The sequence below is a fragment of the Psittacula echo genome, assembly GCF_963264785.1.
Source record: "Psittacula echo genome assembly, chromosome: 4".
Classification (NCBI taxonomy): Eukaryota; Metazoa; Chordata; class Aves; order Psittaciformes; family Psittacidae; genus Psittacula; species Psittacula echo.
In genome coordinates, this window is record NC_137738.1 from 92701594 (window position 1) to 92719936 (window position 18343).

General features: G+C 41.0%; 1 protein-coding gene across 1 annotated transcript in view; it reads left to right on the forward strand.

Annotated features, from left to right (window-relative positions):
- Window positions 1-16920, forward strand: part of ASAP2 (ArfGAP with SH3 domain, ankyrin repeat and PH domain 2) — a gene marked incomplete at both ends in the record, with an annotated part of 95634 nt that extends 78714 nt beyond the window's left edge. Inside the window, 7 exons of the mRNA XM_080615928.1 lie at window positions 936-1205; window positions 3764-3893; window positions 4788-4956; window positions 6560-6627; window positions 8038-8150; window positions 15767-15889; window positions 16846-16920. Coding sequence (XP_080472054.1) covers window positions 936-1205; window positions 3764-3893; window positions 4788-4956; window positions 6560-6627; window positions 8038-8150; window positions 15767-15889; window positions 16846-16920 — 948 coding nt within the window. The remainder of the gene's footprint in view (window positions 1-935; window positions 1206-3763; window positions 3894-4787; window positions 4957-6559; window positions 6628-8037; window positions 8151-15766; window positions 15890-16845) is intronic.
- Between the last annotated feature and the right edge of the window lie 1423 nt (window positions 16921-18343).

The following is an 18343-nucleotide window of genomic DNA, read 5'->3' on the forward strand; positions in this document are numbered from 1 at the left end:
AGGAAAATCTGTTACGCTGTTGGTGTAAATATTTGCCTAAATGCTATTATTATATATTGTTATTTTAATTTCATAAAGATAATCAGTGATGTGTTTATCTAACATTATTTGCAAAGGCATATTTATGCTCTCTGAGCTGTGAATTGTTACAGCCCATTCCTGTACTAGCCACATGAATTTATGTATTATAAAATCTTAATTATCATTTGAAAACAGTGCTTACTTGTGAAACAGGGAGAATAATGCTTAGCATGCATAGCAAGCAGATGACTTGCTGTAAATCTCAAAGATAACTAATTAGATGTCATTTGATAATGTGCATGGGTTGAGCAATGTTTGATCCCAGCTGGCAGTTGAAGTAATCTTCTGAATTTGTCCAGTGATATTAGTGAGCTGAAAAGAGTTCATGAGTTTTGGCTTCTAATTCGTGGTGGGCTGAACTACAGGTAGAAACAACTATGCCTGTGTTTTGAGATCATGATCTTCTATTTGGAATCTAAAGCTGCTGAACTTTAGATGAGGCTTTGGATCCTTAGCTGTTTGTTTACTTCTGAAAATACTGTCTGGTATTTTGATGCAGGGAAACCACATGATCCAGTCTGAATGTGCTGACTATCGCTAGGAGTTTAGCCCTGTGTATATAAGGATGCAGTGTATCCTGTAGGAGCACACTACAGAGAAAATGATAATTGTTTTGAAATGCAATTCACATTTAATCAATTTTTTTTTGTTAATGTGCACCGTTACTTTGTCTTGAAGGGGATGGAACGTAGTTTTTTAGATTACATATTAAAAGCAACAGAAAAGCATTTAGAAGCCTTTTTTTCTTTCTAGAAGCTAATAACTTTCTATAAGTAATAAATATTTATCAACTAATAAATAAAATTAGTATAACTGATGTGGTATCCGTAAATACTTTTATTACTGTGTTTAAGCAACCCAGTCCCAACCGGAGAGAGGACAGACCTGTCAGCTTCTATCAGCTTGGATCAAACCAACTTCAGCCTAATGTAGCATCCCTGGCAAGAGATGCAGCAAACATTGCTAAGGATAAGCAAAGAGGATTTATGCCAAGTATATTACAGAATGAAACATACGGAGCAATACTCAGTGGCAGTCCACCTCCCATTCAGCCTGCAGTACCTGTTACAAGTAGTGCACCTCCTCTACCTCCAAGGAATATTGGCAAAGGTACTAACATCAGAGTATCACTGTATGTTAGAAGAATGGGATCATAACTTTTTTAATTATTATTACATTTTTAGGTTTCCTTTTATAGTTATTTTTGCACAGGTAAGGATTTGAACAGTTTGTTGATGACTTCGTTTTTTATATGCTTGAAGTGAATCTGCTTGAAGTGAATCTGAGTTTGATTTTCAGTATACCTGCAAGAACATACACAATCGTGTTTGGGGAAAACAATGCCCAGATAATCTCAATAGAGTTAAGCAATTTATTGAAAGGAGGGTTGCAAGCAGTTTAGTTCAGCAACTTTGTTTGGTTTTAATCTTTTCATACTTCTTTTTTGAAGATGTCATTGTCAGAGTTCAGTTTAAACATACAGCTTCAATAGCATTTGGGTGCTGTGGAAAATCATTTAAGACCTGGGAGAATGGAGAGCTTATGCAGACCATGAGAGATTTTAACCTTCAGAAGTAATTTTTTTAATGAATACATGCTTCAAGGTCATTGAAATAAAAGTGTTATGATGTGGTGGGCTGGTTGATTTTAGTGAACTGCTACTGACTGAAAATGTAACTGCCAATTACTAGTTATACCCTGATCAGAAAAACAGTGTAAAATGTACATGTCTCATTCTCATTCAGAAGGGTTGTGTGCTTGCAAAATCTACCATTAAAGCTGATGGTGTGAACTTCATTTTAATCTTCGTATATAATGTGTTTGGAACTTATTAAAGCATAGAGAAGTCTGTATAGGTCTTTCCTGTACAGTAGATGTGCGGTGTCTTTCATTGATTTAATATTGTTATTAATTCAGTAGCTTTCATGGATGCTGAATTTCTGTAAAGTTCAAGAAAAAATGACTGTGTAAACCTGTGATTTTCTATGATGCTGTAATTCAGACTCTGTAAGAGGAGATACGAACAGGGGAATGTTCCAGGCATACATGAGTGGCTTCTGCCTTTGGGAGCACTGTGCAGAGGTCAAGGCAAGACTTCATACACCAGTGATTGTGTCTGAGATTGAACACAAATTGAACATCTATGTAATATGAAAAGTCTCACAGGATTGGCTGCAGCATAAAAATTGGTTTAAAATAACACAGAATGTTTGAAGCAGGAAGGGACCACTGGAGGTTATCTAGTTATCTAGGTTATCTTTGCTCTACCTTGAGCAAAGAACAGCATGGTATTGGGTTACTTCAAAAAGCATATCATATGGGACTGGGGGAAGTTTAGCAGCATATAAAACTTAACCAAGGTGGGATTCCTTTCATCTAATGTTTTTGTATGAAGTCTAAGATTAGTATTTAGACACTATTTACTTGATGGAAACGAATGTTTTCCCCACCAAACAAGAAGATTCACCCAAGGAATTTTCATAGTCTGTTTAACTGTTAGATTTCTATCTCTAAATTAGTAATACAATTGGATAGTTAAAAAGACTGGTTTAGCCTTTCATATTAGTTTAATCATAGACAACCATACTATTTTACCTACCGTTTGCCCATGATTAAATGGCACTTTTGAAAGAGTGTCATTTTAATTTCATTCCCAACCCCAGACTTCTTGGCACTGATATAGTGCAACTCACGCCAAGAAAGCATGCTGCCTGGTTTAGATTATTGGCTCATATTCTTTATTCTAGCAATGTATTAGCTTGCTGTTTTATATTCTTAGTTAAAAGCTGTAATAGTATCATCAATCTTAGCTTCTTGTTGATTGCTGATGTTGTTGGATGTTGTTGTTATGCTTATGATGTATTATTACTCCTGTATCTTCTTAGCTTTAGGCTTTTCTCCAAGTCTTCTGAACCTTTTATGCTTTTCCCTGCAACCTAATATTCATACCTTACTCTTTTTCATCTTTTCTTAATATGATGCTCATATACAGAGTAGGGAAAAGTGGGATGATATGTGCAAAATACTGACTTTATGAAGAAACCCTGTAGTTGTTACAAAATGAGAAGGCAGCTCTTTAGCCTAAGAATGGAGTCATTTAGGAGGCCTCAAAGAAGTTGCACTTTGTAACTGTTTCATGACTAGTTATTATAGCTTCTTGTTTGGGTGAAATTCAGAATTACAGTTTTTCGTCAATTCCAAGTCAAAACTGATGTTTCATTTTGAGTCAGTAATGTCTGCTAATGCTGAGAGTGAGGTCCTTTTCTTGCAGTAACTGAGAAGATTACAGGTATCAGTCAGGGATTAAAGATGATTGATTACAGCTATCAGAGATTAAAGAAAATAGCAAGATTTGGCCTTCTGTCGTCTTGAGAAATTTCTGCTTTTCCAAGTGTTGACATATTTTAAAGTAACGACTGGAGACAAATTTTACTTAGGTAAGGTGTTAGTAAGGCTTCACCCAGAAACTTCCATGTAATTTTTAACACCAACCTCTGATTTCTGCTCTGGCACTCCAGCAGAATGGCAGTGGTTTCTGCTGCTGAATATGGTGGTCAAGCTGCACCATTTCTAAAAGCATGGGTGTGAAATGAACGCTTTGTGGTTAGGGTAAGCAATGATAATAATACAGTATTTTCCTCTCTTTTTAGTTCAGCCTTCAGTTCTTGGCAGTGGTATTCAGACAATTTCTTCATCTAATGCAATGTGGAAGACAAATTCTTTAGGAGTGGAAAGTATAAGCAGGCAGAGGTCTTCATCAGATCCACCAGCTATTCATCCCCCTGTGCCGCCATTGCGTGTAACATCTACAAGTATGTTTCCACTTTCCCCTGTTTTCCCTTCTGCTGTATCTAATCATAGTTGGCTTATTTTTCCATTTCCACAACTCATACTTCCTCTTTTGGTGACTGTAGCTTTGGCCTATCGTTCCCATGCAGTAACTTGTCTTCTCTGATGGTCTGGTGAGGACTGTATAGTGTAGTGCAGGGTCAACAGGAAATGCTATCTGTAACTAGAGCTAAAGAGGTCTACACTTGATATATGTAGTTTCAATGCTGTAGTTCTTACTAGTTGTAAAGATGAGTGTAAGCCTGGGGCTATGTCTCCACATTGTGCTTGATTCTTGCAGACCATAGGAATGCAAAAAGATGTTAGTTAAGCTGTAGTTTCAAGAATTCAATAGAAATTTTAATTAACTGCTAAACCTAACGTGAAGTTAGATTTTAATTGTAACAGGATTTTAAGACATTTCTCTAAGTAAAATTTCTTGGATGTTATTCACTCAGTTACTTTCCCATAAAACACAAACTGTAAGATTTGATTGAGCAAACAATACTAGCACTTTATTAAATACATTCTGATCTACTATTTTCAAGGATATAACTGACTTCAGTGAGAAATTTCTTTGCTTGTACTTTAATGCTTTGATGAATTGAAGTACTTGTGAGCTCTCTGTCCATGACTGGGTAGAACAAAATTTAACCTCTTTCCAAAGAGGTTTTCCTTCTAATGGAAGGATTTCTGTTTGAGACTAATGGAAGGATTTCTGTTCAAGGTTTTCTGTTTAAGTGATTGATTCCATGTAGTAAAGCATTTATCTTGAATGGGGGTAAATCCTGTAACAGGGAAAACCGTGAAGAGAACCCAAGAAGCAAAATGGTAAATAGAAATTTAATTCCATTTCACTGTTTAACTTCCTTCTATAGATGTGCTTTCTCCAGCACCACCACCTCCAGTGGCAAAGACAGCCAGCATTATAGAAGCTTTGAACCAGCAATCTAAACAGCAACCACCTCCTCCACAAACTAAGCCAATCCCACCACCACTGCCCCCACAGCCTCCTAGTAGAATCTCTCAAAGAAAGCCTATTCCTGGGTAACTGATATCATTTTAGTATTTAATATACTTCATAATTAATAGTAACTTCTCAAGTTTATAGTATGTAACATGCAAGTCATCTGTAAAGCATGCATACCGTTGCCAATTATGTGTTCTAGCGTATGGTAGTGAACAGAAGGCAGATACTAATGGGGAAGATTACAAGGATTCCCACGCTAAAAACAAGACAGCCTAGCGATTTAAGATTGTATGACATGCAGAATATCTACAGAATGCTTAGCTGTGATGGAAATAAGAAGCCACAAAGAATAATCCATTGTTAATTCTCATCTAATAACAAAGAAGAAATAATGGGATCTTATGTCTGATTGTGCCATTTACTGTTCACATGTTTGCATAGGTTCAGTTCCATTCAATATTTTCATTCATGGCAGGAGTAGAGAGATCTGGAACAGAAAATATCATTTTTAAATTTGCAGGAAACAAAGTTAGGAGAGACAAGTGTACTGGAAAACACGATTATATCCAAAGCAGCCTTGAGAAACTGGAGTAGTAGTCAAGGGAGAAGAGGGGTGTCATTCAGTAAGCAGCACTTAGTACTTAAGAACTATCAACTACAAAAATGAAGCATGAAGAACAGCAGAGTATGGTTAAGCAGAAGTCCTTAAGAGCAGGATCTGCAAGGACATAGTGAATCATAAATAAAAGTAAGTCAGACACTCATGCTGTTGTGGAAGAGTCAAAGAGGAATAGTATTGTTTGATTATAGCCTGCAAACTCTGTGAATTAATCCTTCCAATTGACTCAGCTGGACTGCTATGTTCAGTTTTGGGCATTACAGTAAAGTAAAGATACAAAATAGTGAGACAGAAACCAGGGGATATAAGTAAGATAATGAGAAGTGTAGAAAATATGACCTGTGAGAAAAGTTTGGAAGGAATAAGATTCTTTTGTATTTTTATAAAAAGAATACATGCCTTCAAATATGTACAAAAAGACGACTTTTCTTTAAGTTGTAGCAAGAATGATATATTTTTGCTATAAGACACTAGAGAAAGTTTTCCAAAGGTAAGCAAAGGGAAATATCATAGTAACTTATCTGGGAATATTTAGATTCTCTGACACTGAAAATCTGGCAGAGTACAGCCTGTACAAACTTAGATAGTTATAAGATACAGGGACATGTATGTGTATATGTGAGATAAATAATATATGTGGTTGATCCTTTGTGAATGAAAGAGGTAAACAACCTTTGAGCTCCCTTTCTAATCCTTTGATTGCATATACCACACTTAAATAAAAGGGAGAAATAACTTGCTGAAGCTTGCTATAATGTGCAGATTAATGTGGGTACATAATTTTAAGAAAGAATTTTGAAATGGGAGCGAAAAGAACTTCAGAACTTAAGAATAATAAAATCTGCTCTACACAAATTGCAGTAATTGAATCTATATTGTTATTCTGCCTTATGTTTCTAAATTAACTGAAACTTACAATTGGCATAATCAAAAATATGAAGCAAAGTAGCTGTCACCAGAATATACTGCAGATGTGGTATAATTTGGAGAATATTCTGTATTGTTGTGTTTCAAGTTCTTGTTTGTTTCTTAAATGAATGAATTTCTAACTTTCTGCACAGGACTGAGAAGTCATCTGGCCTAACTAACAAAGGGCAGTCCAGAGGACTTGGGTCACTACAACAAACTGGTAATAATGGCTTACAGTTTTATTTTATAGAATCATAAAATAGTTAGGGTTGGAAAGGACCTTAAGATCATCTAGTTCCAACCTTCCTGCCATGGGCAGGGACACCTCACACTAAACCATGTCACCCAAGGCCTCATCCAACCTGGACTTGAACACCGTCAGGGATGGAGCATTCACAGCTTCCCTGGGCAACCCATTCCGGTGCCTCACCACCCTCTCAGTAAAGAACTTCTTCCTTATATCCAATCTAAACTTCCCCTGTTTAAGTTTTAACCCATTACCCCTTGTCCTATCACTGCTGTCCCTGATGAATAGTCCCTCCCCAGCATCCTTATAGGCCCCCTTCAGATACCGGAAGGCTGCTATGAGGTCTCCACGCAGCCTTCTCTTCTCCAGGCTGAACAGCCCCAACTTTCTCGGCCTCTCTTCATACAGGAGGTGCTCCAGTCCCCTGATCATCCTCGTGGCCCTCCTCTGGACTTGTTCCAACAGTTCCATGTTATGTTATATGGACTGTGGGGATTTTTTATTTACCTTACACATTTAAATGCAGTCAGTACCAGCATTCTTGTTTCTCCTCCTGCTTCTGCAGGCACTGATGCCTCAGGCTCTTCTGCATTAACAGAGCTATGGGCCAGTTAATGTAAATAATGGGGCCATGTGAAAAGAATCAGAACCACGGAATGGTTGAGGTTGACAGAGACCTCCAGATGTCCTCTGGCCCAATTCCTCTGCTCAAAGCGGGGCCACCCAGAGCTGGTTACCCAGGACCATGTCCAAATGGCTTTTGTGTATGTCCAAGGGGGGAGACTTATGACAATAATGTCATCTCAAAAATGTCCGAAGTAAAGTTGGTATGGATTCTGTGGTGGGTGTAGTGGAGTTTCTTCTACCCAGTTTCTCCTTCCACTGTACATATTTTGTTCATTGGTTCTTACTTTGATTCTTTTTTCCTTCCCTTTGACATACCCAAGGGGAATTTGCTAATCACTATCTGCCATCTGTGTCAGAAATCTACTGTGAAGGATACAGCATCTTGATTATGATAGTCTTTACTAGGAAGGAAAGCTTATAAAAGCACACAGTCTGTAGTGAGCAAGTGGGGAAATGGGATATTTAGTTCTGCTCTTGTCTGGTTTTTAGGCTTTTTTTTGACTTTTAGCATATGTGCAGTATGGAAGGTCTTAGCTAATTGTCTTTGGGAAGAGAGGCCTTTTTCAATAAGAAAAAGGATAGAAAAGTTCTTCAGTTCTTTAGAAAAAGGCATCAAAAAATTGAACACTGATGGGATATAAAATTATTTGTATCCTTTAAAGACCCATAGTGCCACAGATTTGGTTTCAGTTTGTATCATCACTCTTACATTTTGTTTTAAAGCATGATTAAATTTACTTGTTTTATTTACCTTAGCAGCAGGAGACTCATCTTCTGTATGTGAAATTCCAGTAACACAAACCAGTTCTACATCAAATACTTTGGCACAGATTCAGCCACCAGCACCAATGCCAAGGAAATCACAAACAGTAAGTAGGCAAAATCTGGGTTTTGATTTTATTGCATCTTCTGCATTCTGTCAAACACACTGTTGACATAAGAGTGTATCCTGTTACGGAGAAAGTGTGCGAATCATGAAAAATACGAAGCCTGTATCCTGTGTTAAGTGTGTGGGTGACTTATACTAAATATTTGTGGAATCTTTGCTTTTCTTGCATTTCCTATATGATAGTATGTGATCTTAAGTAAAGAATAACTTTAAAAAAGAACACCAACAAAAAACCAAAGAGAAACCAAAGAAAAGAAATATGGATTCTTTGGTTATGTCCAAATGTGACCAGCACAATCCACAGAACATATGATTTGACTTACTCAAGGTAGTTAAGCTGCTTAAGTCTCTTGTAGATGAGCCTGGTGAGTCACTTGTAGATCATATGTAACTTCATTCTTAAACTTCAGTGAAGTAAGTAATAAGGAAGCTTTTGTGCTTACTTTCATAATGGAAGTAGATATAGTTGTTTGCATAGGTAGACCAAATGGCTTCAGACAAGACTAGGGGTGAAGCTCAAACGAAAAGAAATTGGCTCTTTTTGCAGTTGGTTCTCTTTGCATCTCTTTGTGATACATTCACTGGGTGACAGGAAATGTCTTGGTGTGTACACAGAAACCACATCTGACTTGAGACACACACCCCCAACCAGAAGGTGGTTGAAGGGTGAAGAGGAAGGCTGGAAGTACTGTATATTCTTCTTCTCCACCTCCTCCAGCCTTATGGTGACTGTTAAAAAAGATATATTGTATTCAGATGGACCCTTGATCTGATTGTGTGGCCTTTTTGTACTCTTATTTATTATTTCTATACTAGGACCATGAATGGTAACACACATATTAGTATCAATACCTATATTTTTATAGTGGTGTAGGTAAAGGTACGTATTCCCAGATGTCAGTTGAGCTGTACATCATGTGTGGTTCATCTAGGTCTTTGGTCTCTTTTCCAATTTTATGTTGCTTTCTTGTGTGATAGACATATCAAGGGCAACCTTCCTCCCTTCCTGCCCTGCTTCCCCAGGTGCCCCTCCGTAATAGGTTTGAGGCCCTGGATCTTGATGGAGAGGTAAGTGAGGATGTGGTGCAAGGCCAGACTACAAGGTCACATAGGAAAAGGCGGTCAACTTCGCACCTCAAGATTGCCTCTGATAAGAACAAAAGAAAGGTCATTGTTGTAGGCGATTCCCTTCTGAGAGGAACAGAGGGCCCAATATGCAGAGTTGACCCTCACCATAGGGAAGTGTGTAGTCTGCCTGGAGCCCGGATCAGGGATATCACCAGGGCACTCCCCAGCCTGGTGCACCCGACAGACTACTACCCGCTGCTGGTCTTCCAGACAGGTGGGGGGGAAGCTGCTTCCCGCAGTCTGAGGGGGATGAAGAAAGACTACAGGGCCTTGGGGCGGATGGTGAAAGAGTCTGGGGCTCAAGTGATCTTCTCCTCAGTTCTTCCATCTTCCGGTGATGATGTGGGACTGAATGGGAAAATTCAGTCTGTAAACGATTGGCTACGAGACTGGTGCTTTAGGCAGGGCTTTGGGTTCTTTGATAACAGCTGGTTTTATAAGGCTCCAGTCCGGATGATGGCACGTGGGAAAGGTTTAACTCACAGAGGCAAAAGGATGCTGGGGCATGAATTAACAGGGCTCATTTGGAGAGCTTTAAACTAGATTCAAAGGGGGATGGGGTTGTAACTGGGCTTGCCCCAGTGGGGCAGCACTCTAGAATTGATGAAGACTGGGAGGCCTCCTATAATCCTAGGGTGAAATTGGTGAGCTCAGCTCCCTCCTTGAAATGCCTATACACCAATGTGTGCAGCATGGGAAATAAGCAGGAGGAGTTGGAGACCTGTGTTAAGTCAGGAGATTATGATCTGGTGGCAATTACAGAGACATGGTGGGACAGCTCACATGACTGGAATATAGTCATGGAGGGCTATGTCCTTTTCAGGAAAGACAGGCCAGCCAGGCGGGGTGGTGGGGTTGCTCTTTATGTGCGAGAGCAGCTGCAATGTACTGAGTTCTGTCCAGGGACAGGGGACGAGCGAGTCAAGAGTCTGTGGGTGAGAATTAAGGGGCAGGCTGGCAGGGGTGATACTGTTGTGGGTGTCTGTTACAGGCCACCAGATCAGGGTGAGGAAGTTGACGAGGCCTTCTACAGGCAGCTGAGAGCGGCCTCACAGTCACAGGCCGTGGTTGTCGTGGGGGATTTTAATTTCCCTGATGTTTGCTGGAAGGACTACTCAGCAACCCAGCCACAGTCCAGGAGGTTCCTCCAGTGTATGGATGATAACTTCCTCATCCAAATGGTGGATGAGCCAACCAGGAGAGGAGCGCTGCTGGATCTCATCCTCACTAACAAGGAGGGGCTGGTCGAAGCAGTAAAGGTTGAGTGCTGCCTTGGTTGCAGCGGCCACGAGATGGTGGAATTCAGGATGTTGTGTGGTAGGACCAGTACAATAGCAAGTAGAATTGCAACCCTGGACTTTAGCAGGGCAAACTTTGGCCTTTTCAAGCAATTGCTAGGGGAAATCCCATGGGCAAGGCTGCTTGAAGGTAAAGGGGCCCAAGATAGTTGGTTGGCATTCAAGAATTGCTTATTCCAAGCTCAAGAGCAGAGCATCCCGACACGTAGGAAGTCAAGGAAGAGGGCCAGGAGACCTGCGTGGCTAAATAAGGAACTGCTGGGTATGCTCAAGTGGAAGAGGAGAGTTTATAGGTCATGGAAGGAGGGGCTGGCCACTTGGGAGGAATATAAGGCTGCTGCTAGAGGATGTAGGAAGGCAGCTAGGATGGCTAAGGCCTCCTTAGAATTAAATCTGGCAAGAGGGTTCAAGGACAGCAGAAAGAGCTTTTTCAAATGCATAGCTGATAAAACTAACACCAGAGGCAAGGTTGGCCCACTGGTGAACGGGATGGGTGCCCTGGTGACAGAAGATACAGAGATGGCAGAGTTATTGAATGCCTTCTTTGTCTCTGTCTACTCTGCCGGAGGCAGTCCTGAAGAGCCCTGTACTCCTGAGACCTCAGATGAAGTCAGGTCACTGGAGCAGTTTGCCTTAGTCGACGAGGAATGGGTTAGGGACCAGTTGAGCAATCTGGACATCCATAAATCCATGGGTCCAGATGGGATGCACCCGCGGGTGCTGAGGGAACTGGCGGAAGTCATTGCTAGACCACTCTCCATCATCTTTACCAAGTCTTGGGAAACGGGAGAGGTGCCTGAGGACTGGAGGAAAGCAAATGTCACTCCAGTCTTCAAAAAGGGCAAGAAGGAGGACCTGGGTAACTATAGACTGGTCAGCCTCACCTCCATCCCTGGGAAAGTGATGGAACACCTTATCCTTGATGCCATCTTAAGGCATGTCAAGGATAAGAGGGTTATGAGGGGCAGTCAACATGGCTTTACCAAGGGGAAGTCATGCTTGACCAACCTCATAGCCTTTTATGAGGAAATAACATTGTGGATGGATGATGGCAGAGCGGTGGATGTGGTCTACCTTGACTTCAGCAAAGCATTTGACACAGTCTCCCACAGCATCCTCATAGCTAAATTGAGGAAGTGTGGCCTGGATGATCAGGTAGGGAGGTGGACTGCGAACCGTCTGAAGGAGAGAAGCCAGAGAGTTGTAGTCTATGGGGTGGAGTCTAGTTGGAGGCCTGTATCTAGCGGAGTGCCTCAAGGGTCAGTACTGGGACCAGTATTATTTAATATATTCATCAATGATTTAGATGAGGGAATTGAGTGTACTGTCAGCAAGTTTGCTGATGACACTAAGCTGGGAGGAGTGGCTGACACGCCAGAAGGCTGTGCTGCCATCCAGCAAGACCTGGACAGGCTGGAGAGTTGGGCAGGGAGAAACTTGATGAAATATAACAAGGGAAAGTGTAGAGTCCTGCATCTGGGCAGGAACAACCCCAGGTTCCAGTATAGGTTGGGGAACGACCTGTTAGAGAGTAGTGTAGGGGAGAGGGACCTGGGGGTCCTAGTGGATGGCAGGATGACCATGAGCCAACACTGTGCCCTTGTGGCCAAGAAGGCCAATGGCATCCTGGGGTGTATTAGAAGGGGGGTGGTCAGTAGGTCGAGAGAGGTCCTCCTTCCCCTCTACTCTGCCCTGGTGAGACCGCATCTGGAATATTGTGTCCAGTTCTGGGCCCCTCAGTTCAAGAAGGACAGGGACCTGCTGGAGAGAGTCCAGCGCAGGGCAACTAAGATGATTAAGGGAGTGGAGCATCTGCCTTATGAGGAAAGGCTGAGGGAGCTGGGTCTCTATAGTTTGGAGAAGAGGAGACTGCGGGGGGACCTTATTAGTGTATATAAATATATAAAGGGGGAGTGTCATGAGGATGGAGCCAGGCTCTTCTCAATGGCAAACAATGATAGGACAAGGGGTAATGGGTATAAACTGGAACACAAGAGGTTCCACTTAAACTTGAGAAGAAACTTCTTCTCAGTGAGGGTGACAGAACACTGGAACAGGCTGCCCAGGGAGGTTGTGGAGTCTCCTTCTCTGGAGACATTCAAAACCCGCCTGGACACATTCCTATGTAACCTTATCTAGGTGTTCCTGCTCTGGCAGGGGGATTGGACTAGATGATCTTTTGAGGTCCCTTCCAATCTCTAGCATACTGTGATACTGTGATACATAAAACATCCATGTTCTTGATCATGACAGTATTTCTCTGCAGTAAGCAAATCACAGTATAGAGTCCATACTTTCCAAGATGCTGTATGTGACTGGGTTTTGCCTGTTTCATGCTTTACATTCCATGTAGGAGCATGGTTCTGCAGGTCAACAACAAACAGAGAGGTAGGAGACGTGCTGTTCCTGGCTCTGCCATTGTCTTACTAATGGGCTGTAAGGAAAAGAGCTGCCCTCTTCAGTCCTCTGTCTCTCTCCCTTCAGCCATCTTTTCCTCAGCCATGCCTACTGAAATAGTAACTCTCCAGGTGGGACTTCAGTGTTTGTGTGCGTAGCCTTGCATGTTTGTCTTGAGCTCTAAGAACTCCTATTACATGTTTCTCATCTGATAGTACTGAAAAGCCACAGAGACATCTGGAATTCATCTTGCATTAGCTGAGTATGAAATCTGATTTTTTTGTCTCCTCCACTCTTGTTCAACTAGGTCACTGTCTTGTCTTGCATCTTAAATAACTTTCATGGTTTAGGTGACAATAAAATTAAGTGGTCTAGGTAGTGTAAATTTTGAGTATGTGTTCCTTTTGCTTACATGCACTGAGGGAATTGCCATACTTGTGAAGCTGTTAGACCCTGATCACAATTTCTTTTGTGTGTTTCGGGATTCAGGTATGAGCACTGATTGTCCATTCAACATATCTCTGTTGGTTCTGAAACAGCTCATTACCTGGCTTTCTGTATAAATGGAAGTTGTAGCTTATTTATCTTCTTTTCTTTTTTGTTTTATAGGATAAATTGTTTTATTTATAAGTGAATGGGCAATGCTGGCTAGTTTCTAGGAACAGTCAGTGTCTCCACTGTTTAATATTAATTGCACATAATAGGAGGGACAAATCTGACTCTCCAGATATCTCTAGGGCTTCAGTAGGGTGAATTATATGAGACTGAGAAAATCAGCTGGATGATTCTCTTCTGTCATAAGAGAGACAAGTAAGGGAAACCTGGCTCAGGGTGTGTGTGCTAGTTAAGGTGCTTTAGATAAATCAATCTAGTGGAAGCATCTTAGCTGAGATTTAGTCAAGGGCCCCTCAGCTAAAGAGCTTTAGCCAGATCAGTCTAGCCTAAAGTACTTCAGCTGAATCGTTCCATTTAGCCTTATACTCCAGCCTTCTTTGCTAAGTCTTTACCCTGTCAGAGAATCCAGAGGCCAGCCCAGACCTAGGAAATGAGTGCAGAAGTGCTCCTTGAGTAAAGAAAAAGACAGCTCTAGTTATGCATGCACATGTACTCAGTGGCTTATCTCCTATACAGTGCCTTTGCCCAATAGCCTATTTTCCAGATTGAAATACCTTATTTTTTTAATTTCTTTTTCCCCAAAGTGTATTTTAGATTTTTAAAACCACATTGAAGATACATGGGAAATTTTCCTGGAAGATTTTAGTCTTCTGGGAATGAGATCTATTTTAATTTCCTTGCCTTCTGAGGAACAAGAAATACCTGTAATTACTGCACTTTGAAGTTAGTCAATTTATCGCTGTTGTATTGATGCGAAGCTTCTCCCTCTTGACCTAAAAGGTGGTGATTCAGACTGTAACTTGACTGAGATGGGAGCATCTGGCAAAACTGCTGTGATGCAGTGCAAGCTGCCAGCTCACAGGGGTGTGCCCACAAACAGAGACAAAGGATATGCCTGGTCTGGGCAGGTCAGGTGTTTCATGCTAAAATGCAAATAGGTGCTTACAGAGGAGCATAACAACCATGTTACCTCTCTCCTTCCCCATCTTCTCTTGCACCTGTTTGTCTGCATGGTGCTCAGCTCTAGCAAAATGGGACATCAAGGCTGTTGGGCTGTACTGTCCACAGCAGAGTATTTTGCTGGTGGAAAGAAGTAGACTTTAGTGGAGTTTCTTGTCCCCTTACAAGTGTCCTGTTCCATGGCTGACCTAACTAGAAGCTCCAACCAGTCTCTGGGGGACTCCAGGATGGTGATGAGGCCTTCATTTCCTTATCCCATCTGGAACCTCTGACCCAAACACCCACTGTATTAACAGATGGCTCTGGACCTAATAGCACTTAAAGCTCTGCTCTGGCATCTTAGGGTAGAAAGGAGAGATTGTTGCTGGCTATGGCTGGGCAAATAGGGAAAAGGGTAGACTTGTGGCAGAAAGCTAATACTCTGCCTCCAGGTCCTGTGCCTCTCTGCTCCTCATGTGGAAACACTGTGTGGGTACCATTATCGTTGGTCTGAAACAGAGAATGAGAAGGCTGAAAACAAATGCAGCAACAGGCTGGGTTGCACTGGGAGAGGTATGAGATTAGGATGGTGGATGCTGTGATACCAGAGCAAAACATTTTCATCATAGAACATTGCAAATAGAATACAACTAGGATTGGAGTGTCACTGCAGTACTGGAATACTGCAGCTCCTTACTAAACTTTCCTGTTGGAAGAGCCGCTGAACCACTCCTGTGGCTTGCAGTCCTCAAAGCAAAGCATCACAGAGACAGAGAATGTGTCGGAGGGTTTATACACTGCTGAAATGGGATTAGCAAATTAAGAGGGAGCATATCAGCAGATGGCTCAGGTTTCTTTCTGATAATGCAACTGCTGTTACACTTGCTGTGTAGCACTTGATCTTGATCACCCCATCTTCTGAAAAAAAACCGTACTCACTGCAGTGATGTAGAGCTCTGAAGACAGGTTTGGATGAGCAAAAATGGAAGATTGCTGAGGGAAACCTGGACCACGATGGTGGTGCAGTGGTTCCAAAAGGCGTTGGATGCTGCCAAATTCAGCCTGAAGCATGAGCACCCAGCATAAAACATGTAGCTGAACTCTAACCTATCAAAAATAGTGGTTGGAAGCAGTTCTGAGGCTCTCTTTAGATCAACTCCAAGTCTGTTCTGTATCTTCTGTGCTGTATTATTTACGCTTGCTTATTTTTATATTTCAGTCAAAAACTAAACCCAAAAGAGTAAAAGCAATTTACAACTGTGTAGCAGATAACCCAGATGAGCTAACTTTTTCAGAGGGAGATATTATTGTGGTTGATGGTGAAGAAGACCAGGAGTGGTGGGTGAGTATTCTTTATATTCTATAGCACACTTTGAAAGAAATAAATGAAACCTAGAGGTTGACGCTGACTTCAGAGGATTCCCCACTGGGTTTCCAAGTAACAAGAAAAGTTTCATCCCATGGAAACGTAATTTCAGAAATTTCCTCTGTTAAAAAAAAAAAAAAGGCAAATCAAACTTCAGACAAGTTTTGTTTTTAGCTTTTCTCATTCAGAAAAAGAAAATCTGATCAGTATTAGTAGGGTTCACAGTACATAGGGGATTCAGGAAATTTTTTCAGGGTGTCAGCAATTTAAGAATCTGATGCTCCTACAGATGCTGTGTGGTGGGACTTAGAAGACAGCTTTGTGCTGTCCTAATTCTTCAGCTGAGTGAGACTGAGAAATGGTCTGTTTGAGCTGGAAAATTATCTCGAGTATTTACATTCCAGAGTCTCATCAGCTAAAGCAAAGTCTTGGGAAATTGTTATGCATGAAAACACTTGCCTTACTCTGGTAGCTAGTGAAGAAGAGATCTTCAGATTGCATCTAAATTGACAGTAGTGCTGTGTAAACACAAATAGGCTAATGTAAAACACAAAACTATTGAAGCTTGATCCATCCTTTTACCTTTCAGAGATTGATAAGAGGGGGAAGCAGAAGCAACTTAACAGAGGCAGACTGGATTGTGAGGCATTACAGAATGCGCTAAAACGATGCAGCAGTGGTACTGCATTAAGAGGTGTTACTTTCAAAGAACTGGATAAAAGATTTGAATTTGGGGGAAGGGAAATGTCTGTAGCTGAGAAACAAATGCACCCTGTAGGACTGATTTTTCCTGTTTGCAAAAGAAACACCACTACAGGAGAAGTAATGCAGGGAAAGGCTTGTGCTACAGGCAAGAAAGTCATTGGAATTCACCTTGGTGGTACTGAAATGCCATTTTGAGACTAACTTGAAAAATATCTGGACTCTTTCAGATTGGCCATATTGATGGAGATCCCAGTCGGAAAGGAGCTTTCCCTGTATCATTTGTGCACTTTATTGTTGACTAAATTGCTACTGATAAGTGGAGACATTTCTCATTTCCAGCAGTCACAGGAACAAGTTTTGCTCTAATTCATTTCATCTACCTATCTGCAGACACCTTGCCAGAGCACTGCCCAAGTCCTAGGTACTGTAGCTTACTTTTTTTATTGCCATCGGTCTGGTTTTGGGACTTCTAGAACTTTTTTTCTATGTGAAAACCTCTCATGAGCAGTTTACACTTTAAGAAAAACAACTCTTCCTGTATTTTTCAAGGTGAACTGAAAAGCTTTAACAATCAATATCCATATAAGTGTGTGAGCATCACAACATAATGAATGTTCTTTTCAATCAATTCACTGTAATTTTATTCTGTTTTCTAACATGACAATCCCATGGTTCAGTGTTGCTTCCCCAGTCAAATGGTGCATCTAACAGGGCAGTGAATTTATCCAATTCTTAATACCATTTGATGTTTTGGAACCAAAACACGCAAGCTGCTGTGTAATTCTAAATGGGACTCACTCAGCATCTTGCCATACTGGCTGGCATCCAGGATACCAACAGTTACTGAAGAAACTATTTCAATCAGGTGTCTTTGGCCAGGTAAAAGTAAAAAAGTATTTCAGTTTACCACAGGAAAAACTTCTTTCTTTCAGAATGGATGTAGATATTTGCTTCAAGTTATCTGAACTCTGTGTTAGTCGTTGAACTTCCTAGTTCTAATTTTGTGAGCTTGGGACTGTTTCATTTTACTATGCTGCACGTGAGTAGAACCCGTTTTCTGAATGTTCTTTATGTACGTTACATCCATTTTGGTCATTTAGTGTGACTACTTGCTGGTTAACTAAACTATGGCAATATTAGCGAGTTACTACATTAACTCACGGATAGGAAAACTGCACTTCCTGAAATGTACTTTACCTTGATGATGGATTGCAGAGCTTTTCTTACACTTGTCTCATTATAGCGTTGGGACTTTGTTTTTAAATTCTTGAATTTTCTTAACTCATCCAGCAATGTGTTCACAGAGGGAACATATTTGGTGGAACACTTGCCCTTGGTCAAGAAGGTATCGGACACCTCACAAATACACTACGTTATCTTCGGTTTTATACAATTTGTGTGCCACTACCTTGCAAACAGTGCTGGTTTGCTAACTCACTCTGTATTTATATAATATACCCACCTATATGGTAGCTACACTGTTGTTAATTTTTTTTTTTTTTACTAATTTGTAAACCAAGGCTAGGCCATGGAGGAGTTCCCAGTCAGCTGATGGAATACAAAACACCAGCACACATCTGATGTCATTTTGATGTTTCTATCTTGGAAATTGTGCCAGGTTTTGCTTACACTACAGGAGACAACTGGTGGCATAGGACAAGAAAAGTCAGCCTCTGGGTCCATTATGTTCTGTGAATATTTTATCTGTAGATTGATCAAGAGAAC